Consider the following 26,478-nt stretch of genomic DNA (forward strand, 5'->3'; position numbering starts at 1 on the left):
TGGGTTTGAACTGTACAGGTCCACTTACATGCGGATTTTTTGCCAGTTAATCAGTGTAAAAGTAAACTCGAAATATTTTTTTAAAAATCCATGCATACGTAGACCTGTGCATTTCAAATTCACATTGTTCAAGGGTCAACTGTACCATCCTATGTTTTCACAATGAAAAAGGATCCCTTTCAAAGAGTACGGGTTTCTCTCCACAGATAGCAGAGTGGAGACAATGGCTAAGAGGACAGAAAACAAAACAAAACACTAAACTCCTTTAAAGATGAGCGCTGACCACTTCAGACTTCTATAAAAGGTAAGCCTTTTCAAAGCCCAAGAAAAATGAGTCATTGTACTACTGAAATTTCTAAACATCTGAGAGTGAAGTTACAAAGTTTTATTTTAATTATGGTTTAAATTCAGACCCTTACACTTTGCCCCAAATTTCCCATCTTCCTACCCGGCTTTTGATCTTTCCTAATGTCATCCACACAACTCAACTGCTACTGCCTTCTAAAGACTAGTTTGAGTGCCATGTCCCTATATCACTCCCTCCTGCCAGAGGCTGCTCGTCCACCCTCACCTTGCAGGGAGAAATAATTTCTCCTGTTATAAATGTCCCCAGCACTTGATATTATGGGACCATCAAGTTCTGTCTCTCTTTTTTTGTGTGCTTTTTGGGCTGCAACTGAGCTATACAGAAGTACCCCGGCTAGTGTCAAATTGGACCTGGAGCTGCTGGCTGCATCTGTGACTTAAGCTGCAGCTCACAGTAAGGCCAGAGATCGAACCCGCATCCTCATGGATACTAGTCGGGTTTTTAACACGGTATGCCACAGTGGTAACTCCAGTTCTGTCTCTTACGATGGTATTCACGTACAAATCACATTTCCTCTCTCCTTTCTTTGGGGACAGAGCCCTCTTTATCACTGTAACCCCCACCTAGCCTGGCAGTTTACAAAGAACACATGATCAATAATTCTTTGTAAAGGAAGGTTTTGAATTGACGGCAGTCTTTAGATATTTGAAGGGCCGTCACAGGATCTCAGATACAGTGAAGCAGAACTAGAGTCAGCGTGAGGAAGAACTTTCTGACAGTTTCATCTGTCCAATGCTACTGAAGCGCAGAGCTTCTCAGACTTGCACATCTGCGCGAGTCATCTGGGGATCTTGTCAAATGCAGGTCCTGATTCAGAGGGTCCATGGTGGGGCCTGAGGTTCTGCATTCGGCACAAGCTCTCGGGCAATGCAGATGCGGCTGGTCTGCAGACCACTCTGCAGCAGGGGGTCACGTGATGCTTCTCAAACTATCCATATGTGTTTTGTGTTTCTAATCCATCTCAGGTGATTCTTTTCCGAAGTATGATAAAAATGTAATGAGGATGTAAGATACAGCACAGTGACAACAGTTAATAATAACATATTGTGTATTTGGAAGTTGTAAGGGAGCAGAACTTAAAAATTCTCAGCATAAGAAAAAAATTTGTGTAATAACCTATATGAGAAAATGATGTGAAAAGGAATGGATTCACTAAGCCAGTAAAAGATTCACTCTGCTGCACACCTAAAACTAACACAACTTTCTAAGTCAACTTTATTCCAATAAAATTTATTTTAAAAAAAATTGTAACTATGATGGAATACTACTCAGCCATAAAAAGATTGAAATAATGCCATTTGCAGCAACATGGATGGAACTAGAGACTCTCATACTAAGTGAAGTACGTCAGAAAGAGAAAGACAAATACCATATGATATCACTTACATCTGGAATCTAATCTACGGCACAAATGAACTTTTCCACAGAAAAGAAAACTCTTGGACTTAGAGAACAGACTTGTGGTTGCCAAGGGTGGAGGGGGAGGGAGTGGGATGGACTGGGAGTCTGGGGTTAATAGATGCAGACTATTGCCTTTGGAGTGGAAGCTATGAGATGCTGCTGTATAGCAGAGGGAACTATATCTAGTAATTTCTGATGGAGCATGATGGGGGATAAAGTGAGAAAAAGAATGCATGTATGTATGTGTGACTGGGTCACTTTGATATACAGCAGAAAAATGACAGAACACTGTAAACCAGCTATAACGGAAAAAATAAGAATCTTTAAAAATTAATAAAAAATTTAAAGAATAAATTTAAAAATTTAAGTTAAAAAATAAAAAAAGTAAAATGGGAAAAAATCTGTAACTATGTCTAACAGATAACTAGACTTGTGGTAACTATTCTATAATATATACAAATATTACATCGTTATGTTTTACAACTGAGACTAATAAAATAACCTATATCAATTAATTATACTTAAATAAAAAATGAATGAAATCAGAAAAGTAATTCTTTTTTTTTTTTTTTGCTTTTTAGGGCCGCACCCGTGGTGCAGTAAGTAAATCAGCTCTTCTGTTTTCTTTCTCTTTTTAGTGAAGTATAGCTGATGTACAAGTTACAGGTGTCACTACAGTGACTCACAAATTTTTTTTTTTTTTTTGCTTGCCTTTTCTAGGGCCACTCCCCAGGCATACGGAGGCTCCCAGGCTCAGGGTCTAATCGGAGCTGTAGCTGCCAGCCACAGCCACAGCCACAGCCACAGCAATCCGCACCACAGCTCACAGCAACACCGGATCCCCAGCCCACTGAGCAAGGCCAGGGATCGAACCCGCAACGCCATGGTTCCCAGTCGGATTCGCCAACCACTGAGCCACAACGGGAACTCCTAGTGACTCACAACTTTTAAATGTTACACTCCAGTTACAGTGATTATCAAGTATTGGCTTCGTCCCCTGTGGGTACAAATGTCCTTGTACTTATTTCATACCAAAGAGCTTGAACTTTTTTTTTTTTTTTGCTTTTTATGGCTGCGCCCACGGAATATGGAGGTTCCCAGGCTAGGGGTCTAATAGGAGCCGGAGCCACCAGCCTACACCACACCCACAGCAACGCCAGATCCAAGCCGCATCTGCAGTCCACACCACAGCTCACGGTAAGTGAGGCCAGGGATCAAAACTGCATCCTCATGGTTCCTAGTCAGATTCGTTTCCTCTGCACCGGGATGGGAACCCCAGATCTTATACCTCTTAATCCTCTACCGAGACACAACCCCTCTGTCTCTTCTTTTCTGTTTTCTATCTTCGCCCGAGGGAGATATACTCAGATGTAAACTGGAAGTCACCATATCCTTGCTTTTATTATGATATGATGTCAACTTACAAACGCTCTCCTAGAAACTGCAGTTGTCTTAAAATATCCCTTTGAGAATTTCATAACACTCTGAAAAAAACTAGGAATAATGGGGAGTATTATGAGATTGGGCCTCTGGTATCCAGACATAAATATCCCTGCCTGTCACATCCTTACCCGGTTTTCTGTTTCTAGGACAAGACACTCCCCCTCTCTGCCCCTGTTCTCTCATTTGTAAAAAGAAGAGGTTAAATCAGGCAATTTGCAAACTTCCCAGCCCCCAACACGCCCAGGCTCCACTGAAACAGAGCGAAGAGCTGCTGCAGAGACTCAGCTCTGGAGACACATCCTGCTGGGTCCCAGAGGTCAAGTCCAGCCAACTCGGTCAGTTCCGTAGGATCTATAACCTGCCTTCTGGGGCTGATGCAGTATAAGTTTTATTTTTCCTCCAATCACCTATCCTTTGGGCAAACACTTATTTTCTGTTCTATTAAAGTGGAACAGAAGTGAAGGGGAAAAAAAGTTTTTCTTGACAACGCTGAAAAGAGGTTTTATATAAAGAAAAAAAGTTGTGGGCTAAGAAAGAAGGTGGTATCAGGCAAACTTGTACAGCCAAGAAAGGGGGCCACACTTTGAAGTAAGTGCCACCGAGCCCAAGGGCTCTGTTGGTTATGCACTGGCCTCTTCTTACCGGCTCCTACTGGCTGGAAATGTTCAGTAGGTCTCAAAGTCACAACAAACAGTCCAGATCATGGGGCCTGACCCCCCTCTTCCTGGAATCGCTGCAGGCCTTGCTGAATGGGATGGGCTGGGACGGTGACAGAGAGCATCCAGATGACGTCTCTTCCCCTTGGATGCAAAAGCTGGTCTCCAATAAAAGCAAGGAAACATGCTCCAGCAGGACGTAAGAGAAGATGAAGTTCAAGGAATCGAGCTTTACAGAGAGTCCTGGGCAGTTCACAGGCGTTACTCATACGGTTCCAGATGGTTCCTGCCACCTCAAACCGGGCAGGGCCCCAGAGCGTGGGCCCCCTTAGGCCAGACCCGTGGGAAGCCTGTTTTACACATGCTCCTCCCCCTTTTTCATCTTCACGAGCTCCTAGAATCCACATCAAAATGGATTTTAGGGCAGAGACACTAGTCAGTAGGACAGCACGATGGTCCACACCCGGAAAACGTGTACCCAGGATGCATCCTGATGCAAGTTATGGACTCTGGGTGATGATGTGCCAAGGAAGATTCGTCCACTGTGACCAAGGCACCCTCTGCGGGGGGTCACTGCTGGGGGAGGCTGTGCACATGGAGAGGTAGCAACTAGACGTGAAACCTCTATGTTTTCCTCTCATTTTTGCTGTGAGCCTTAAACAGCTCTTAAAAAAAAAAAAAAGTCTATTTTTAAAATGTATTTTGGGGTTTCCATCGTGACTCAGTGGTTAAGGAACCTGACTAGTATCCACGAGGACGTGGGTTCGATCCCTGGCCTCACTTAGTGGGTTAAGGATCCAGTGTTGCCTTGAGCTGTGGTGTAGGTCGCAGACGCAGCCTGGATGCTACGTTGCTGTGGCTGTGGTATAGATCAGTGGCTACAGCTCTGATCAGACCCCTAGCTTGGGAACCTCCATATGCTGTGGGTGCAGCCCTAAAAAGACAAAAAGATAAAAAAATAAAACATAGAAAATAAATAAAATGTACTTTTTTAGTCCCAGTCAGCTTTATGAAGTAGCAATGTGCAGGTAATATTTCCATCAACAGATGGCATCCTCTCTCAACGAAGCCTGCTTTTCATGGAAGGGAGTGAGGAACCTGCTGCCTAAGAATTCCACGGAGACAGAAGGAAAGTGTTTCCACAAATGTCTGGGGTGGGACTGGGTTTCCCGAGGAGGAGACCCCTAGGCCAGTGGGACAAGCAGGTGCCACAGGCCAACCTCCACGGCCACTGTCCTCTCACACACCGCCACTGCCACTGGCCATCTCGTCCCCGCCATGCTCCTCCCACAGGACCGAGCAAGGTCAGGGTGGGAAGGACAGGAGGCCACAGAAAGCACAGCTGCGGTGCCGCGTGACCCTCCTGGGAACTGCCACCAGCCGGATACTGGTTCCCTCAGAGCAGGAGATGGCGAAGAACAGGCAGAAGTGGGGACACAGCCCTCTATTCCTCCAAGAGGTGACCTCTACGACAAGGGCGCACTCTCATTAAAGCTCAGGACTACTGCTTTTCCCTCCTTATTTCCTTTTAACTTCCTCTCCTCATTTCTCTCTGCCTCTAATTCTTTTTAGCCAGAGAGATTACGGTTTTTACTGACTTACCATCAAGCCTGTTTTCCTCATACAGATCCTGGAACGACTCATACTTTTAATGGCTTTTAAGAGTCGCTCCCCAAACTGCTTCCCAGAACCTTCGGGAGAGCTTCCATAGAAAAGCAGGGCCCTGGGCCCCCACTAGACCAGTTACGTCAGGTCCGAAACAATGTGTGTTTTAAAACTTCCCCAGCTTTTTCTAACTCAGCCCCTCCTGCCTGGAACGTTCTCTCCACCTGCACTCTCCTCATCCCACGTTCAGCCCTCCCCCGACGTCAGGTCTCTGTTCCATCAACACGTCCACAGAGCAACCCGGGTACCACGTGTCTAAGAATAACACCTCCACTTCCCTCCTTGCTCTATTTTTCTTCTTAGAATTTACCACCATCTACCAGGTGGCATTTGTTTAACGTCTACACCCAGGAAATCGGGGACTTTGTTTTGTTTACTTCTCTCCCTCGGCGCCCCTGGGCATCTGGAAGACACGGCAGACCTGACAAAAGCACGCAGCCAGGCGGGGACCTGACGGAGTTCAGTGCTGCAGTGATCAGTTACTGTTTTCATTTGGCTCGGAAACAAAATGAGCTCAAGTGTCCAGAAGTGGTGTCATGAGCCAGCTCAGCCGGCAGCCGGGCGACTCCCTGCACAGCATCCACTGGTTGGTCCATCCGGGGGTGGGGGGAGGGGGTGATGCTTTCTCCCCAGCATCCAGTTCACAGCATGCTGAGCTCAGCAATTCCAGAATTGAAGGCTGACCATGTAGCAATCATCTGCCTTTGTGCTGAGGCCCAAATGTAAACTGGACACTAAGGCCGGCTGTGGGGGAGGCCTGTCTCCCGTGAACAAGCCTAATGCTCTGGCCCCTCCATCTCTACCCGGCTTCACTGCCTGGCCCTCATCCCCACTGGTGCACCGCATGGAAAATTAGGAGCTAGAGTGAGAGAAACCTGAAAAAGGTAGGAAAGCCTTCCAGAGAATCAAAGGCTTACTGTCCAGGTGTCAGCCCACCCCCCACCCCCACCCCCAGCCCAGGATGAAGCTGAAGCCGAGCCACCTGGGCACCGAGGACGCAGAGGCCACAGTCCTACGCCTCCCTGTCCCCGACCATGGGGGGGGGAGCCACAGAGATATACCCACCCCCCTCCTGATGTCACTGCATCCGTGCCGAAGATGAAAGGCGGCGCTTCATATTTAGATCGGCTCTGAGGAACCACATCCAATTACAGAAATATCTGGAAGAACTATGAAAGCACAAAGCATATGCCTTCCAGAGTCATGTGGTTTGAACAAAAGAGAAATTTATCGTAGAGAAGATGCTGTTTTCTGACAAGAGAAAGCGGCAAGTGTGATTTACAGCTCAAACAAGGACAGCCCAGGGACACTGCAGAGTGTGAGTCCGTGTGTGTGCTGGGGGACAGGCAGGCAGGGAGGGAGCCTGGACCACAGACTACCACAGGGACAGGGGGTGCGCACAACCACAAGTGACATTAATCCCCACGGGCAGAGACACAGCAATCCCTGGAGGGAAAGATGTAAACGATGAGCAAAGCAATGAAAACCATGACCAGCCCCTTCGCGGTTCTAGGTACAGTACTCAACTCAGCACTAGGCATGGGTTGAAAAACTGGATCTCAACGAGCTGGTCCATCTGAAGCCTTGAGTATGGTGTTCCTCTAGATCAAGGACCCATCGTGCTCCACAATAAATCTTTTTCCCAGCCTGCTGGAAGCCTGTCGCTCCCCAAGCAGTCCCCATCTCAGTCAACAGCACGATTTTTTAACCAGCTTCTTAAGCCTAAAATTTAAGAACCTGGGAGCTCCCATCGTGGCACAGCGGAAATGAATCTGACTAGGAACCATGAGGTTGTGGGTTCGATCCCTGGCCTCGCTCAGTGGGTTAAGGATCTGGCATTGCTGTGAGCTGTGGTGTAGGTCACAGACGCGGCTCAGATCTGGAGTGGCTGCAGCTCTGTTGTAGGCCGGTGGCTACAGCTCCGATGAGACCCCTGGCCCAGGAACCTCCATAAGCTGTGGGTGTGGCCATAAAAAAGACAAAGGACAAAAAAAAAAAAAAAAAAGTTAACAGCCCGACTAGTAAATACAGAAAGAATGATAGGTATAGAGCCTACGTGGATGCTCAAACCATCGAGTAAACACTGATGAGGAATGGAGTGTTTACATAATCTCAAAGTCTTACCCTAAGCTCCACCATATTATTTCTTCATCCCAAAGAGGAAACAAGTGGGCTGACCTGGTGGACACTAATGCCACTACTGCTGGGACAAAGGGCCATCACAGGCCTCCAACATGACACACTGAGGGGAGCTCGGGGTCATTCCCATGGTTTTCTTGCCAAAAACGCGTACCATCAATCTCATTGTAGGAAATAAACAAACCCAGGTCAAAGGACTATGCAAAAGACTCTGGACTTCACCTGGAGGGAGATGGGCCACTCCTGAGGAGGTCTGAAAAAACTCTTTTTATTCTGAAATAATTTTAGACTCACACGAAAAGTCGTTAAGAACTGTAGGCTTCCTACATTCCCTTCCCAGAGCCCACCTATGAATGCCGATAACTTACATCATCTTAGTACGATGATCGAAACTAAAATAAAAACTGGGAGTTCCCGTCGTGGCGCAGTGGCTAACGAATCCGACTAGGAACCATGAGGTTGCGGGTTCGGACCCGGCCCTTGCTCAGTGGGTTAACGATCTGGCGTTGCCGTGAGCTGTGGTGTAGGTTGCAGACGAGGCTCGGATCCTGCGTTGCTGTGGCTCTGGCGTAGGCCGGTGGCTACAGCTCTGATTCAACCCCTAGCCTGGGAATCTCCATATGCCGCGGGAGCAGCCCAAAGAAATAGCAAAAAGACAAAAAAAAAAAAAGAAATAAAAACTGGTACAGTACGCGTCAGTACACTATAGACGTTATTCACATTCAACCAGGTTCCCCCTCAGGTCCTTCCTCTGTTCTGGGACCCAAGTCCATTCAGTTGTCCCCTCTACCTGCGACAGTTCTTCGGTCGTTCTGGGTCTTTCAAGACCCGACACTCTGGTGAGCACTGGTCGATCATTTTGTACAACGGCCCTGAAGTTGGGTTTAATTTCCGAGGGTTTGGCTGAGGCTGTGCATTTCTGGCAGGAACACGACCCAAGTGAGGCTGTGCCTTCCTCATGCGGGAGAACGTGATGCGATGTGCTATTCCTGCTGACACGACGCCTCGGCCACTTGGTTAGGTGTTTTACCTGATGGGTTTCTCCACCACAAGCTACTGTTTTCCCCTTCCTAATGCATAAATATATTGGAGGAGGTACGGTGAGAATATATAAACATCCTTTTCCCCCTCAAACTAACTGTAGTATCCACTAGGAGAGCTTGCCTGCAACCATTACTTCTCTGGTGTCCTAATGGTGATTTCCTATTCTCTTATTCCTTCTTCTACATTTTTTTTTTTTTAAATTTTGGCTGGGCCTATGGCATGTGGAAATTCCTGGGCCAAGGGCTGAACCCACAGCACAGCAGCGACCTGAGCCAGAGCAGCGACAATGCTGGACCCTTAACCCGTTACTCTGCAAGGAAACTCCTCTTCCTCGTTTATCATCTAAAATTCTGTATGAAAGGATGGTCTCTTCTCCCCCATTTGTTTATTATTTATCCATCCACTCATTTATGCAGCCATAGACACACAGGTATTTCTTTTACTGTATAGATTAAAATCCAACGTTGTTCTTTCTCTTGCTCATATAGTTCCAGCTTTGGCCACTGGGACTTTTTTCAGGTGGGCTCTGTGTTCCGTCAAAAACCTCTATCTTCTTTGGAGCACCTCCTGACTTTCTGGCACACAGTATATTTTTCCTGCCCCAGCGCCTGAGTCAACCACATCTGCAGAGACAGCAGTGTTTCGAACATTATCTAATTACATTCTAGAAACTTCACTCTGGCGGCAGCTTGTGGAAGACTGATGGAGACTGGCGTGGAGGCAGACAGACACAGAGCTACGGGAAGCCAGGACGCCAGCAGCAGTGATGGTGCGGAGGAGGAGGAGACGGATGCCAGAGGCCTGAGAGGTCGAAATGGTAGGTGGTGGCATCAATTCGAGGGTGAGGGTAAGGGTAAGGGGAGGAGGCAGTGTCCCACGGACGCCTCGTTTCTCCCGGAGGCTTTGAGCACCGCATGGAGGGCCGTCCAGCTGGGAGAGGCGCCTGGGGCTCAGGAAGGAGGGGCAGCAGCACCTGTGGAGGAGATGAGCACAGCGGCGTGGGTGGGGGCAGAATCCTGCACCACACCAGGCTGGGGACAGACAGGAGGAGCACCGGAAAAGCAGACTGTGAGGGAAATGGGACAAAAGGTGTCCCAGAGCCCAGAGAGAACAAGTGTCAAGAAAATGGCCAGAGTGATAAGCATAGCACGCAGGCCAGGAGGATAAGCACTTAGAGGTTTTCACTGGATTTGGCCACTGTATTTAGCAATTTTTAAAAGAACAGCTTTATGTTGTTATTTTTAGGGCTGCATGTATGGCATATGGAGGTTCCCAGGCTAGAGGCTGAATTGGAGCCGCAGCTGCCAGCCTGTGTTAGCCATAGTGACGTGGATCTGAGCCGTCTGTGACCACCGCTAAAGGCAACGCCGGATCCTTAACCACTTAGCGAGGCCAGGGATCGAACCCTCATCCTCACGGATACTAGCTGGGTTTTAACCCACTGAGCCACAAAAGGAACTTTTTCTCCAAAGGGTCAGGAATATTTTAGGCCTTCCAGACCACACATGGTCTCTGTCACATAGTCTTCTTTGCTTTTGTTTTAACAAACCTTTTAGCCAAACAGAAACAGGCTGTGGGTTGTAGTTTGTTGATCAGTGATGTTGCGTATTTGATTTTTAAATTCTGGACATGCAAACTCAACTCTGGGGCCGTCTTTAGTGCTGTTTAAATGTCGTGAGACGGTCTGCGTATGGGTCTTGCAGAGAGTAGAGGCTCGTTCCTGGCTCTCCCTCCGCAGCTTTCCCACCCCTTGTCGTCTCTTTCTTATACGATGTTCTGTTGTGTATCTTTTTCCTTCTTCTTCTTCTTTCTTTTTTTTTTTTTGTCTTTTCCAGGGCCTCCCGCAGCATATGGAGGCTTCCAGGCTAGGGGTCTCATCAGAGCTGTAGCCATCAGCCTACGCCACACCCACAGCAATGGGGGATCTGAGTTGCGTCTGCAACCTACACCACAGCTCATGGCAATGCTGGATCCTTAACCCACTGAGCAAGGCCTGAACCCGCCACCTCATGGTTCCTAGTCAGACTCGTAAATCACTGAGCCATAACAGGAACTCCTTTCTTCCTCTTTAAAATTTTTTCCCTAGCATAAAAGTGTGCCAGAGTCCTTTCCCACCCCCAGCACACAGGGGACTTACACATTTTGAATGAAGGCGTTTTTCAAAAGCAAACATATTTGGAGTTCCTGCTTTGGTGCAGTAAGTTAGGAATCTGACTGCAGTGGCATCTCTCTGCAGACATGAGAGTTCGACCCCCAGCCTGGCACAATGCGTTAAAGGATCCGTGTTGCTACAGCTGTGTGGCTCAGATTCGATCCCTGGCCTGGGAACTTCCATATGCCACAAATGTGACCATTAAAAAAAAAAAAAGTAAAGGGAGTTCCCATCGTAGCTCAGTGGAAACAAATCTGACTAGCATTCGTGAGGACACTGGTTCGATCCCTGGCCTCCCTCATTGGGTTAAGGACCCACCATTGCCATGAGCTGTGGTATAGGTCACAGATGCAGCTTGGATCTGGCCAGTGACTACTGCTCTGATTCAACCCCTAGCCTGGGAACCTCCACATGCTGCAGGTGCAGCCCTGGAAAAAAAAAAAAGAAGGAAAGAAAAAAAGAAAAATCTCGGGGGAAAAAAATCAGATCCACATTGCCAGGGTCTTGATATGATAATCCAGTCTTCCTGGAAAGTAATCTGGATTCATGTAAAAAGAACAAATCTGTTTCTTTCTTTACCCACCAAAAATACAAACAAAAAAGAACCAAGAGGGGTTTTTTTTTTTCTCTTTCTAATTTGTTTATAGTATCACTATTCAGAAGAGACAAGAACTGGAAATTAACATGTCAAAGGGAATGATGAAGCAAATTATACGGCAGAGCAGTGTGATGTCATAACGAAAAGCTATAAAGATGCTTATGAACGTTACACTGAGATACAGGAGGGATATGAAATGCTTCAAATGAAAAGATGAACCAGAAATGGCATATACATAGAGATGACAACTTTCACAATATATAAGAACGCTGTTCAGAACCGGAATTGGGGGTGACATAAATAATTGAACTCTCATGTGGTTTTCCATAAAACTTTTTGTATAAAAAACAGATTCTTAAAATTCAAATCTAGTTCTTGCAATCTTGAAAGGAAAGCAGTCAATAAAATTTACCGCTTAAAAGACAAGTTTTGAAAATGCATGTTAAAATTTTAAGATGAGTTCAAAGACAGAATCATGATGCAGCAGCTTGTGAAGCAAAAAAATTCTTCTCGGATGAAACAAGCCTGATTCCTTGTTCTGGTCACACCCTGACCTTTTGGAAATAAAAGAAAGACATTCATGCCTCAACCTGTCAAATAGTTCCAGATTTTCTACTCAGGTCAGATTTTTCTGATGCATTTAAGAGGCCCCTCCCATAACCTTAAGACCCCATGAAAGTGACCAACTCCAGAGTAAGGCTCTTTGATCGGGGGGGCACTCATACAAATCTTCTCTATTAAAAACTGGTGGGTCTGGTTCTTCTTGGCAGCAGCGCACAAACGGCACTGAAGGCTGCAGGAGCTCCAGACGGCAGACGTAGGACCCTGTCTCTACTCACTTTCTATGCCCTCTCCCCACTGTGAAGAGTCACAAGGAGGGGGGATGCCTTTTCAAAGGGAGGGAAAGTGGAACTGCCAAATGAATATAAGAGAGAAGTAAGAATTTACGTGCATTTATTATTCTGTGTATTTATCCTTTCAAAGCCGTTCAAACCAAAGCACTAAGTATTAAGCATTAAGCATTCAGACTGTCTTTTTTCTTTTTAAAAAAGGAGACAGTGAGAGTAGGAAAACAAAAACCAAAACCCAACCACGGCCTGAAACACACCCCCTTTCAGCTCCCTTGAATAAATGAGAGGCAGCTCAGAGGGAGTTTGACTGCAGCATTTTAAAGCCATCTTTCTGCTTCTGGCACCTCCTTAATTTATAATCTCCTGTTATAAACTTCTCCAAACAACTCGAAGCTGAAAATGCCTTCCAAAATGTTGTCAAGGGAATGAAAGCTCCTCTATTCATCCTTTAGTCATGCTGTAACAAAAGCTCTCTCACTTGGAGCTACTACTTTGGAATCAAGAATCTGGTGCCTTTTTCTGCCAGGTTTCATGGCACCAGAAACGGGCTTTGCGGAGCTGACTGTGCCGTCTACAAGAGCACAAGATCAAATCTCTCCTCCAGGTTGCACTCTGCTGCAGGGTAGTTTGCTCTGGCCCCACACAGACGTAGCTGTACGGCCAAACGCTACGTCCAGAAGTTTCACCTTATTTGGAGGCGTTGCACGTAGCATCCCGAGCTCCCTTCTTGCACTTGCTCATCAGTCCTCACAGCCGGCAGTCATCTTAATTCTCTTACCTATAGCCTTCCCACTAATGGATTCAGTGCCTCTGGCCCTAGAGATAAAAGACGCTTTCAAACTACCCAGCCCAGCCCTCTGCTCCATTTCTCTCCACTGGATAAGACGGACACGTGCTGCACTGAAGATATCGGCCATCCACTATAGGGGAGCTTGGAGAGGCGGGGATTATCTGGCAAAACTGGGAAAATGTTACAAAGGCAGAACTGGGTCTTGAAGGATGAAGAGGAATTTCTCTGCCCATAAAAAGCAGGAGGACAAGAGAGGCAGAGATGAGAAACACGCATCCTCAGATCTGTGTCACGCTCCATAGAACTGAAGGGCAGGATTACCATGTTTATAGAGGAGTGGCTGAATTCAAGCCATCAAAAACAGACTGTTACCTTCCCCACTCTGCGTAAGCTGCTGGACTCAAACCCTGTGAGCTCTTCCTGCCTCCTGAGCTTAGTTCCCGCATCCAGTTAGCCGCTGGCCCCTACGCTTGGCCTTGGCCGCTGCCACCACTACAGACACCTGCATCAGCCGGCAACACCGGGGCCCTAGGCCTGTGAGCAAACGACAGCCAGGTTGCCTTCTTCAAGGAGAGTCCTGTTCCCAGTACTACTGGTGACTGACTGAGTAAAAACCTAGACCCGTCAGCCTGGCCCCTGAGAAAACCGTTCTTACGTGCCCATGCACCTGCACTTCCCACCATGTCCATCCCAGCCCAGCCCCAGTCCCATCCAGGCAGTGGACTCACTCCCTGAGAGCATCCCTAAGGCCCTGCCCTGGCACCTTGGTTCACCTGACCCATCCTCCTCGCCCCTTCTACGTACCCTGTTCGCCCAGCCACCTCCAGCTCCTCCCCCTCAAGGCCTCGTTCAACTCTGTTTCCCCCGTGAAACCTTATGAATCATGCAAGTGGTTCTTCCTCCTCGGCATCCCTATGGTGAAGCATCCACAGTTTAAACAGCCTTGGTTCTATCCTTTGCTCTCTTACAACTGCAAACTTTGAGAACACGTCCTGAACTTTACCGAGTCTTTTACAACTGTCCATAGAGTTCTTGCTGTGGCTCAGTGGGTTAAGAACCCAACTAGTATCCATGAGGACGCAGGCTCGATCCCTGGCCTCGCTCAGTGGGTTAAGGATCTGGCGTTGCCATGAGCTGTGGTGTAGGTCGCAGACGAGGCTCAGATCCAGTGTTGCTGTGGCTGTGGCATAGGCCGGCAGCTTCAGATCCGATTCCACCTCGAGCCTAGGAACCTCCATATGCCCTAGGTGTGGCTCTAAAAAGACCAAAAGAGAAAAAAAGCTGTCCTTAACACTGACGGTAAGCGATGAGAAGTACTGCGCGCTGGGGAAGAGAATCCAGCTGCCCCTGGGTTTTCCTCGTTCTCACCAATAAGTCCTGCTGACAGTCTCTCTCCTCCAGCCACTTCACTCCAGCCCCCGAGAAGCCTTAGCCCAGGCAGCCTTGTGTCCTGCCTGAACCACTGCTGTGCCCTCCTAAATGGCTCCCATCAATGCCTAATCTAAATCCTTAAAACCCAAAGTCTCCCCCACAGACTAAACCAAGTGGGAAAAAAATTTTAGGTCCTTTTCCCACACCCGCCACCTCCCCGGCAGCCCCCCAAACACAGCTCTGTGGGGATGTTACAGCGGAAGCCTGAGCTTACTGGGGAGCAGTGGAAGTGCCCCCCGAGACTACAAGGCCCCTAATCTGTTTCCTGCCTTCCTACCCACTGCTCACCACCTCCTGGTGCGGGCCTTTGGCTCCCTGGGGGTGCCAGTCTGTTTCTGTCTCTTCTGCGCTTCTATCCCCTGTGCCCTCCTCTGCCCCAGCTCTGCTTGCTGAGTTCTCCCTGACCCATCTCAGGTTAGACGGCTCTGACCGCGCTCCCCTGCCCGGTCCACAGCAGCACCACGTCCCTGCCTCACCTGTCTCTGAGATGAGACCTCTTCACTGTCTGCACCCAGCTGGCCCCCATGGATGCTGCGGCCATGTCGGCCCAGACATGGCAGTGCCACATGCAAATGCTCAAGAAATGCTGAATGGTACAAACGCTCAAGAAAAGTTTGATTGAATGAACAAGCATTTAGGGAATCTTGACCGAGGAACTATGTTCTCTACTTAAAAACAGTTGTTTCAGGAGTTCCCACTGTGGCTCAGCAGTAAGGAACCCATCTAGTATCCATGAGGACTCAGTTCGACCCCTGGCCTCACTCAGTGGGTTAAGGATCTGGCGTTGCCGTGAGCTGTGGTGTAGGTCACAGAACAGCTCCGATCCCACGTTGCTATGGCTGTGGTGTAGGCTAGCAGCTGTAGCTCCAACTGGACCCTTAGCCTAGGAACTTCCATATGCCACAGGTGAGGCCCTTAAAAAAAAAATTTTTTTTAATTTAATTAAAAAAAAACAAAAACAGTTTTTTCAGAGTTCCAGCTGTGGTCTAGTGGGTTAAGGATCTGGCATTGCTACAGCTGTGGCACAGGCTGCAGCTGTAACTCAGGGATGATTCCTGGCCCAGGAACTTCCATATGCTGTGGGTGCATCCAAAAATCAAACCAAACCAAACCAATGCCATTGTTTCTGTAATGTGATGAACTGGGGCCACCACCACGGCAGCGAGGGACTGGACGAGTCACTTACACACGCTTTTCACAGTAGACTTTCACAAGGGACGACTCCAACAAGAAAACCCATCTCTTCTTTCCCCATTCTTGAGAGTCTGGTACCACCACACGACACTAGGATATACAGCAGTGAAAAGTGAAGCCAACATCAAAAATAATTTAGAACCCATTAGTTTCCCGTTTCTTTCCTTTACTGGCCCTGCAGCCATAGGAAGAACATGTTGAGGGATTTAGGTCTCCACGCGCTTGGTCTCAGTTCCGACCCTGTTTACCGGAGACCACTGAATGCACACTCGACAGAATCTGGCAGGCCAGAAAGCAGACGGAGCCTTGGAAGGCAGAATGTCCTGGAAATCACGAGGTGGGAGCGCCAGCCCGTCTCTCGGCACCAGACACCCCAGCACACAGCTGTGGCTCGTCTCCAGTGTATTTGTTGAATGAACGACTAACCCGAATTAGTCAACACTAGTTATATAAGGTCCCTTCACAGGGAACTCTGTGATGAATTAATACACAGCACATTTTGGTCATTTTATTTTACCATTATTTTTTTCTTTTTAGGGTCACACCTGCGGCATATGGAAGTTCCCGGGGCCAGGGGTTGAATCAGAGCTGCAGCTGCAACCTATGCCACAGCCACAGCCATGCCCGATCCACACCGCACCTGCAACCTACGTCTCACACAGCTTGCAGTAAGGCTAGATCCTTAATGCACTGAGCAAGCCCAGGGATGGAACCCACATCCTCATGGATACTAGCTGGGTTTTTAACTCACGGAGCCGCAACAGGAACTCCCCATTTTAGACAGTGCTGATCCCAAACTGCACTTTATTGCTGTGAGCACAACCCACAAGCATACGGATTAAGACGGTGATGACATTTCTAAAGACTATACCAACAGCTGGGGCAGTGGTGCACATTCTCACAGGCCCCGTGCCTACTGACAGGAAAAAGGATGGTTAAGGGAGGAGGCAGAGCAACTGCTCTGTTCCTGCTCCACTGCAGGAGGTGAGAAAAATGAGAATATTGCTCCCTCTCTGCCAACCATGGGGATTATCACTTTCAGGCAAGGGGCAAAGTTGGCAGCTCAGTTCACACAAGGCAGCGGTGTTAAGAAGCCAGACATGACAACAAACAACAAACAACGAAAGCAGACCTGAAGGGAAGCCCCTAATCTGCGAGTTTAAGTTTGACCTCCCCACACCTCAGCACAGGAGGAAAAGCTGGATGGAGGGGGACGCTCTTCCCATGGCTGACCGAAGGGAACATTCAAGAAGATGATGGGTTCTGCCGGCCTCCAATTCCATCCTGGAAGCAGCGGTGGGCTCTGGCAGGAGGTAAGAGCAGTGAGCAAGGACCTTTCTCTCTAAGGGTCCCCTCTGCCCTCTGCCATCCCACGGTCCTCACACCACTGGCCACTCCCAGGGAACCTGCTCTAGGCGCCAGAAGAGGCTCCTCTGACCTCACGCCCTAAATGTGGGGTCTCCTCCATTTCAAGGACTCATCAATTTCAGTGCCAAGAGCCTGAAAGCAGTTTGAGCTCAATAATACTAGACAATTTGCAATTATTCAGAGGCCTAGGCAGTTGCTTACTGATGAATGCAAACCTGACTATAAAACTATGTTTTACCGTATCTCTACTCATCAGGTTAACATGAAAATGACACGCATCAAATGGTTTTTTAAAGAGTCCCTAAAAAGACATAGAAATACTCAGCAGCTGTGAGAATCCCAAAATACCTACGAGCAAAAATGTACCTCTAAGGTTCTACATCCATTAGCACATTAACTCTAGAAGGGAAAACAAAGGACACTGCACTGGTCTATAACCCTCTATCACAGTCTATTTTTAAAAACCAGTCTGCTCTCCCGCTTCCATTTGATACCTGCTGCCTCTTGAAGCTTTACTGCCTGAAGGCTAACTCTGTTTCATCTAACAAAATATTTCACCACCATCTTATTTTCCCTAAGTGTTCTATTTCCCGAAAATCTCTGAAAAGAAGAAAAAACTATTATAATTTATTCCCAGGGAGCGATGGAACATCCGACCACCCTTCTCCGGCTAAGACACTCTTTGGCACTAAGCACTTAGGAAGAGGACTCCCCTCCCTGCTCTTCTGAGCACAGGGGTCAAGAACCCCGGCTGAGTGACAGAGGATGTTGAGAAGGACACACGACCTTGAGCTTCCACAGAGCGACAAATGCCACCTTTACCTGAGCCCTTCCTTCTGTGGACTCGCAGTGTCTGAGGAGCAGAGGACCCGTGGAACTCAAATTCAAGGCTGCAACCATAACCTCCCACTTGTCACACCCACGCTCCCTCATCTCCACCCTTAACCTAGAATTCTAAGTTACAAGTTATTCATTTGTATTATAGCTCTAGTGTACAAAATGATAGGCCTGTATCCTTCCGAAGCCTGATGCAGTTCCCCAAAGGATGGACTGTATGGTGCTCTAAGCCAAACAACTCCTTATTTGTCCTAATTATGTTTTCTTTATGGCTTATAAATAGATTTTAAGCCCCACTTTGATATCATGAGACACACTGATTCACAGGTTAAACAATGGATAAGGTGGTTCTGTAGTCTGGATGCTTAGTCTGTATTATCCACTCTAAATCCAAGGAACCAGACTTTCTACGTGGAAAAGCACTTGGCTTAACTCGCTAAATTACATAATAAAAACGACTTCACGAACACTGAAGAGGACTTGCGGGGGAAAGTACAAACTGTAAGAAGAGGTAAAGTCCACAGGTGAAAGAGGAGAGCTTATCAGTTAGTATTCACAGGAGCCAGGGTGCACGTCTGTGACATTACTGTTACTCAAAACAGCCACCCTCGGCAAAGTTCTCCAATAAATCTAAGCATTCAACACTTCACTTTATGTTAGGCTCACTAGGCTAGCGAGAATTTTATTGATCTGTTTCCTCGCTTGAAACCTTCCGAAAACCACTCCACAATGAGAGCATCCACTGCTACTAAGAGTGGCAACCACTGCCTTATATAAATAAACGCATATCTTTCTGCTGAAATGAGTAATTTGTGTTAAACTTAGAGCTCCAATGTACAAGTGCTTAGTTTCCTTAGATGCCCAGAGAAAACATTCTTTGATCTTCTAAAACCGAACATACTTTCATATCAGTTTTGAAAATCTCTCATTAAGAACAGGGTTTAATCAAATACGACTGCAAAAATTAAAGAGGAGGAGAAGGGGAATGGAGGTGATTGTTTTGAACCATGTGACTGTAATCCCATCAGGACAGATTTCATCTTTTCAAGCAGTTGTGAGGGATGCCTTACAGTTAATGGATAAAAACAAACAAGGCCTAGATCCCCGTTAAACGATATTCAGGCCCAACTTCTTTCCCAGCTCCATCAGAGGACAGCAAGAAACAGGTAGGGGTGATCTGATTTAAAGATTGCCCAGGATTCCGTAATCATCTCAGAACCTGGAGCTCCCTTCTAGCCGAACCCTTGAGCACGAAGAAACTAACAGCTTACAGTCACTATTCAAAACCCTTCTGATCATGATTCATGAGCTGCTATATACACAGGTGACTACGAACTCAAAACACAAGCGAAAGACAGGGACTTGGGGGCAAAGAGCATGCCCTGCACAGAGCAGACAACAGACGCCGAGTGCTCATAAACCACAGGGCAAATTTCAAATACCCAAAGAAAGGGTGATGACAATGTCTACACTACCGTGAAACCTGGACGCCTACAGAGACCACACTCCTCTCCTTAACAAGTTTCACCAGCATCATCTCTGAGTCAAATTTTAGATTTAAAAGGCAAAACAGGCTCATTAATAATTAGGCCTTGGAACACATCCACATGAACAGCATAAAATAAATGCTTGTTAGAAAATAACTCTCCAGGGCTGGGTTTATACAGCTGAATATACAACCAAGTCCTGTATGACCAAGCAAAGGAAAGGCTGTAACATCCATGTACAACAAAACTTTAGATGATGCAGTAAAGCTGTAAGAACAGAGACCGATCCCCTCCCCAGGACACAGATACACAAAGCAGAACAAAACAGCATGGAGCCACCCAATTCAGACTGAAAGGGATCGGCGGCTCACACAGCCCCATCACCCTCACTTCACAGATGAGAAGCCTGAGGCCCAGAGAAGTTGCTGGATTCTAGGCCCAATGTCTGCACTCCACCCTCCCCTGTCAAACTTTCTTGCAAAAATCAAGGGACAAATATGCCAATTCCTGTTGGCTAACTCATCAAAGCATCCCGAGGTCTTGGAAATCTCTTTTTCCTTTCCTCTTCAGGTCTAAAAGTTAAAGACACTCATGTCCCAACAGATTCCCTAGAAAAAACAAAATTCCCCCAAGTGGATACAGGACTGGGACCTGTCCGGAGCCACTAAAATGCCACTGCGGAATCACACAGCAATTCATTTCCAAATCCTTTTCATATGCATCACTCCCTAGAACCACGGCTCACGGCAAAAACGAGTCTGAACTCCACATCAGATCAATGGCACTGTGCCAGAATCAGAAGAGCCTCAGACAGGAGCAAAGCAAATTTTGCAATATATAAGAGAAAGGAAAATTTCCTCTAAGCCTCAGGGAACCTATCTCAGAAGTTCTCAGGGTTGCTGAGAAAGGAAGCCATGAATTCAATTTCATCCCCCTCACCTTTTTTTTTTTTTTTTGCTATTTTAGGGCCGCACCCTTGGCATATGGAGGTTCTGAGGCTAGGGGCTGAATCAGAGCTACAGCTGCCAGCCTACACCACAGCCACAGCAACTCGGAATCTGAGACGCCTCTTTGACCTACACCACAGCTCAATGGCAACACCGGATCCTTAAGCCACTGAGCGAGGCCAGGGATCAAACCCTCGTCCTCACGGATCCTGGTCGGGTTCATTAACCCCTGAGCTACAAAGGGAACTCCTTAATTTCATCATTTTTAAAGGTCGTCAGCTACGTATAGATTTTGTTTTCCCAAAGGAAAAATGTCATTCAGGAATCATGAGAAAATGCTGGGAAGAGGCCATGCTGGGAAAGCCACATTCCACTTCCAGAGCTGAGGGACAGACTGTGGATGCACCTGCCTGCATGATGCCCATAGCATGGGAACCTTAGGGCTGCCTGGCACACACCCCGCACCATCTTTTCTCAGGTTATCATTGGGGTTTTGTTGCCAAATGTGGGGTTTTCTGGCTTTTGCCTTTTATACTGAAAATCTTTCTTGTGTAGTATGACTGCTAAGACTATTGGGAGGAAAAACAACTGCGGAACCAAAGATAAAGCACAGGAAGAGATTAAATCCGTAAGTTAGGTTAAAAGACTTCTATACTCAGCAGAAGGTATATCGAATGAGTTGCTTGAGTTCCTAGTGTGACAATGTTGGATGGATTCCTTCCGTTGATCTTACAGAAGCAGTACATAACATTGTTTAAAACCATACAATTTCAGACCCCCATGGCAATTCTTAAAACTAGGCTAGAGACATTAAACAAAACCCAGACTTTTATACAACTTGAGAGACTACCAAACTCTTGAACACTCAATCCACATGTTAATGACATCACAGATCTCAATGCTTAAGCTTCAAAAGGGAAAGTAAGAAACATCAAATTCTAGAACATACAAATTCCTTTTGTTTCACTGTAATTCTTTACGTTCCTTTCAAACCAAACAGCCAGGTTATAAAAGCCCAATATCATTGGTAGCAAAAACAGTTGCTAATCAGTGACGCAAATTGGTCAAATTACTTTGAAGAAGTCTTGAGACTGATCGTTTTAAAAGAACCCCAAGAACAAATATACCACCTCAATAGCCAAAGAGACTTAGGGCAATGAGTCACTGAAAAAACATATAATGACTAATTCATATTTATCTGTAAAATGTCAAAAATATCAGCTCTACTTACTATCCAAGATGGCTGAAACTGAAAAGCAAAATCAGATAGTATGTGAAAGTACTTAATAAGCACGTAAATCATAACACATCGCAAGTCAGTAGGCCGGAGAGTTTACACAAAGAAGAGTTAAACACAAGCAAGGCTGTAACGTGGTGTGGTAACCAAATAGGAGACTAGGCATTATCAACCCAGAGTCTGATTCTAGTTCCACCGTTAAGTGTTAGTAACCTCACTGTAATACAAATCATTAACACCCACCGAGGCTCACTTTGCATTTGGAAAGTAAGCAAACTGAACTCGAGGGGATCTGAAGTCCCTTGGCTCTGCTACTAGGATTAGCAATATTTCACACCTAAATGACAGCTATTACAAATAACATTTCACGTTACTACGTACTGGCATTGTGTGCCCCCATGCCACAGGCGGATTACCCCCCCTTTCCTGATTAAGTGGACAGAGCAGTGATACTGCTACCTTTGCAGACAGACCTATGTGCAGACCTGTGCGGGATTCAAAGAACTGTTACCTATTTCTTTACAGCGTGCGTCCAAGATTAAATGAGACGAAGATACATATTCTCTCTCATTATCAAACTAGTGAGCTGAAGCCAAGATGAAGTCCTCCACTGAAATCTCACAGCTAAGAAGAGTGAAAGCTGGAAACAGAAGGCAGGTTCAGGGCTCTTCTCAATCGGGGACATGTGAGCCTCTGAAATGCAAACGCCAGAGCCGGTCCTCCTGTGTCCAGTCTGCTGTGGCAGAAAGGAAGGCAGTCCCTGCTTCTGCGCAGCTGCTAAGCACTAGGCACTGCATGCCAGGGATACGTAAGGAACAAAAAGGAAAAGCCCCTGGCTTCAGGGAGCTTCCAGTGTGGCTGGAGAAGACCCACAAAGTAAATGAGTAAAATACAGGATATATCAGAGTCGTAAGTGCTACAGACAAAAATGAAGCATAGACAGGGGAGCGCGTGTATTTGGTGATTTTCTTTTTCTTTCTTTCTTTTTTTGTCTTTTTTCTAGGGCCACACCTGAGGCATATGGAGGTTCCCAGGCTAGGGGTCTAATTGGAGCTATAGCTGCCGGCCTATGTCACAGCCACAGCAACGCAGGATCCGAGCCGCGTCTGTGACCTACACCACAGCTCAATGGCAACACCGGATCCTTAACCCATTGAGTGAAGCTGAGGATCGAACCCGAAACCTCATGTTTCCTAGTGGGATTTGTTTCTGCTGCACCACGACAGCAACTCCTGTACTTGAGTTTTGATTTTCTTTTAAGCCAAGTGGATGCCACTTAAAGAAGGAAAATAATGCATCTAAAGTAGTTTTCCTGAGCAATTCCCCCAACAGGGAAGAATACTCTGGATACAGGGAAGACTCTGGCCTGCTGATTTCAATTTTATGTTGATTGCTCACAGCTCTGAACTGCCAGCTATGAGCCATTTGTCCCGTTGGCAATCTAAATTCCACACTAACGGCGACACCCCCCAAACCCATTATTAAATCCACAAGGAGTGCAAATGAATTTAAGGAGAGCCAGGAAAGTTACCAGAGCGCTTGCATTGCTTCTGAGTTGGCACAAATGTCTCCTAATGCAAAGGTTAAAATGCAGTTTGTGTGTCAGATTTCTGCTAGGATAAAGCACTAAGAATACAGTACACATCATTTTGCTTTTTCTGACCTGTCAATTCCAGTGACATTCTCTACTATTAGTCTATATTTAACCAGCTTACTGGGCAGTTTCTGTAGCTTTTAGCAGTTTTTTTTCCTTTTATTAAAAGACCGACCCAGTTTGCAAGAAAGTTGCTAAAACAGACCCCTTCCAAATGGGATACAATTGCAAGTGCACTGTGTCTTATCAACCTTTAATTCACCTCATCAGCTGAGCTAGCAAATCAGGTTAAGCTTTGTTTTAAAACGCCTCCTCTATGTCGCTAAAAGCTCGTGGTCCTCGGGGGGTAACCATCCTGAGAACTAGTCCTTAAAATGTGCTACAGCTTAGTCTAACGTGTGTCTATAACGCACTACCCTTCCTTTTAAACACTTTCCACAAGGGAGTGGAAAAGTCACTTTTGAGAAGAACTTGGGCCTTGAGGGATCAGATCATCCATCCTAAGGAGGAAATCCAATAGCGTTTTCCCTCTGCCCACACCCGAAGGGAGGTGTTTGTTTGGCTCCGCGAGAGGGGCGCTCCCTGGCCGCGTTCTCGGCGCCGGGCCCGGCCCACTGTGAGTCGATTTGGAGGCGAACGACGGGCCGGCAAACTTCAGCCGGGATCCGCGAGCTGGGCCCCGGCGAAGGGGCGGGCTCTTCCCCGGGTGCGGCCCCGCCCTACTTGCGGGTGCGGGTCTGGGGCCTCCGGGGCTCGGAAGCCCGAGTGAGCGCGAGGTGGTGGGACCCTGAAGGGAGAGGATGGGGGTATTGTGGTGAGGGTTCAACTCCAGAGGGGCAGTGGTCCGGTGGGGGCATGGGCCCAGCCCGGGGGCGACCAAGGCCACAAGGGCTGTCCTGGGGGGCGGCGACGGGTGAGGCCCGGCCGGGGTGTCTACCTGGAGGGACACCGCGCTCAGCGGTGACCAGAGGGACCCCAGCGGCTGGGGGGTGGGGACCTTGGGCTCCTGGGACACGCCCGACTCGCCCCGCCCCTGGGATCCCGGCAGCGCGGCCCCGCCCGGCCCCCTCCTCACCTGATGTACGGGCTGGCAGCTGCCAGGATGTTCTTCTGCACCGGAATTTCTTCCCCGTCGAGGACCAGGTGCGCGTCGCAGAAGCGGGACTCCTCGCGGAAAGAGCTGAGCGCTCGCAGCAGGCGCGCGGCGTGCTGAGGGTCGGACACGGCGCTGCCCTCGGCCATCGCGGTGTCCACTCCTCAGCTCGTGGGTCCAGCTCTCGACACCGCCCAACTAGACCCCTCCGGCGGCCCGCTTACGGCGCGCGTCCCGTCCGCCCAGCCCGCGCGCGCCCGCCTGCCCGGCCCGGCTCTCAGCGCTCGGAGCACAAGCGCGAGCCTCCGAAACGCGCCTGCGCCATCCGCGGCGCGAAGGGCCGGCGCCTTTAAGGAGCCACGGCGTTGCGTCATTTCTCCGCGACGCCCCCGCGCCCTAGCGCCCTCCCTCGCGCCCGCCGTCGCCGGAGGCGGCCAATCAGAAGCCTCGTTGCTACGCGGGACCAGCTGGTGTCCGAAAGGCGCAGTGATGAGGGGCAGTCTACGGGTTGGAGAGATCCCTGCAGCGGTGGAGGGGTGCGCGGGCAGGGTAACTCTGTGGTTAAGCCCGTGGCCTCTGGCGCGATGAGTCTGAATCCGAGTGTGAGCTCTTCCACTCACTAGCTGTGTGACCGTTGGGTAAGGTGCCCATCCTCACTTTGTCCATCTGCAACATGAAATCCATTTCTTAGTGTTGCTATGAGGTAGCGCAAGTAAGCGAGGGCGCAGTAGGTGTAGCTTTTATTATTTACAGGGGAAAAGGCGCTTCCCAGGTAAGAGCACAGAGACTCGAGAAAGGGGGCCCTTAAAAGAGGGTTTGAGTTGCGGGCAAGACCCGGGGGGACATGTAGATGAAGAAGCAAGCAGGGCCTCCTTAGTTGTCATGAGGTTGGTCTTGACCCTGTAGGTGTTAGGAACCACGAGAGGGTTTTAAGCAGAGCGTTTGTATGAAGATCAGTCAGCTGCTGCGTGGAGAATGGGGGGTGGGGATGGAGTGTTTGCAAAAGGCAGAAACATGCTTAACTGTTGCTGTACTTGAGGGAAGGGAATGGTGGCCTGGATGGAATGGTGATGGTGGAGGTGGACAGTAGTGGATGGCTTTAAAAGAACAGGCAGAAGGGTGAGGGACCAGGATAATGTTCTGGGTTGAGTAACTGCATGATGTTAGTGTGTTGCAGAGGGACATAGAAACGCTGAAGGAGTGGAGGGTAGCGAGGCCAGATGTTCATATACATCCAGGCTCCCCACCCAGTGAAGATCAAGGTGCTGACTTTGGATCAAGCACCTCCAGGTCAGGTTGGCTTGCAGGTTGTCTGACATTTCCTGGAACGTTGCTAAGGGTACATGGGAATGTGGATTGTAGCCCCCATTTTGTACAGACATTAGCTGCTCCACAAGCTTCTGAAGACTTAGCTGTTTTAGGAGGGCCAAGGACCGGAAGACTATGTTCAGCATTCTAGAGAAGGCCATGTGAGATTTTCACTGGATCACCTCAGTGTTTTCCTTCTGCCAACTGAAAAGCGCCAATAAAGTCCTGGATCTTTACCCTGAATGAGCCAAGGCTTTGGAGTTACTGGCAACAATCAGAGTATGTAACTCTGGTGGAGTCACTGGCAAAAGAATAGATTGGGAGAATGATGTTACTAGTGGAAGGTCCAGGTAATACAGCCCAGTGTTTATGGATGAAATGATTAAAAAAAAAAAAAAAAATCTAGGATTGACTTCAAAACAAAACGAAGGGACAAGGGAAGTGGGTGGGGATATAAATGAATCAAAGTAGTTTCTACTTGTTAAAGCCAGGCCGTGGGTACCTGGAGATTCATTGTACTAGTGTGTGTGTGTGTGTGTGTGTGTGTGTTTTAAGATGTCATAATACAAAGTAAAGAGGATAAGCAGCTGGAGCGTACCTCCTCCCAGGATCCCAGCAGTCAACACTTTTTTCCTTGAACTTGTTGCTGTACTTTGAACATTGCTCTGGCAGAAAACCGACTGCAGTGGGTTTATTTTCCGTGCTGCCTGGCATGTATATTTTAGTGCATCTCCATTTCCAGGTGCCATACTCAGTGACTGGCCCTAGTAGTGCTCACTGAATGTTGGATGGATGGAAGAAATTTAAAGAATTGTAAATACTGGGCATTTAATAAATGTTTTCTGAATTGTAGTCTGTTTTTAGTTTGTGTTTGTC

General features: G+C 47.8%; 1 protein-coding gene across 1 annotated transcript in view; it reads right to left on the bottom strand.

Moving 5' to 3' along the window:
* Positions 1-24,626, bottom strand: part of GAN (gigaxonin) — a 60,729-nt gene extending 36,103 nt beyond the window's left edge. Inside the window, exon 1 of the mRNA XM_047790090.1 lies at positions 24,277-24,626. Coding sequence (XP_047646046.1) covers positions 24,277-24,443 — 167 coding nt within the window. The 5' untranslated portion in view covers positions 24,444-24,626. The remainder of the gene's footprint in view (positions 1-24,276) is intronic.
* Between the last annotated feature and the right edge of the window lie 1,852 nt (positions 24,627-26,478).

This window comes from Phacochoerus africanus, chromosome 8 (assembly GCF_016906955.1).
Source record: "Phacochoerus africanus isolate WHEZ1 chromosome 8, ROS_Pafr_v1, whole genome shotgun sequence".
Lineage (NCBI taxonomy): Eukaryota > Metazoa > Chordata > Mammalia > Artiodactyla > Suidae > Phacochoerus > Phacochoerus africanus.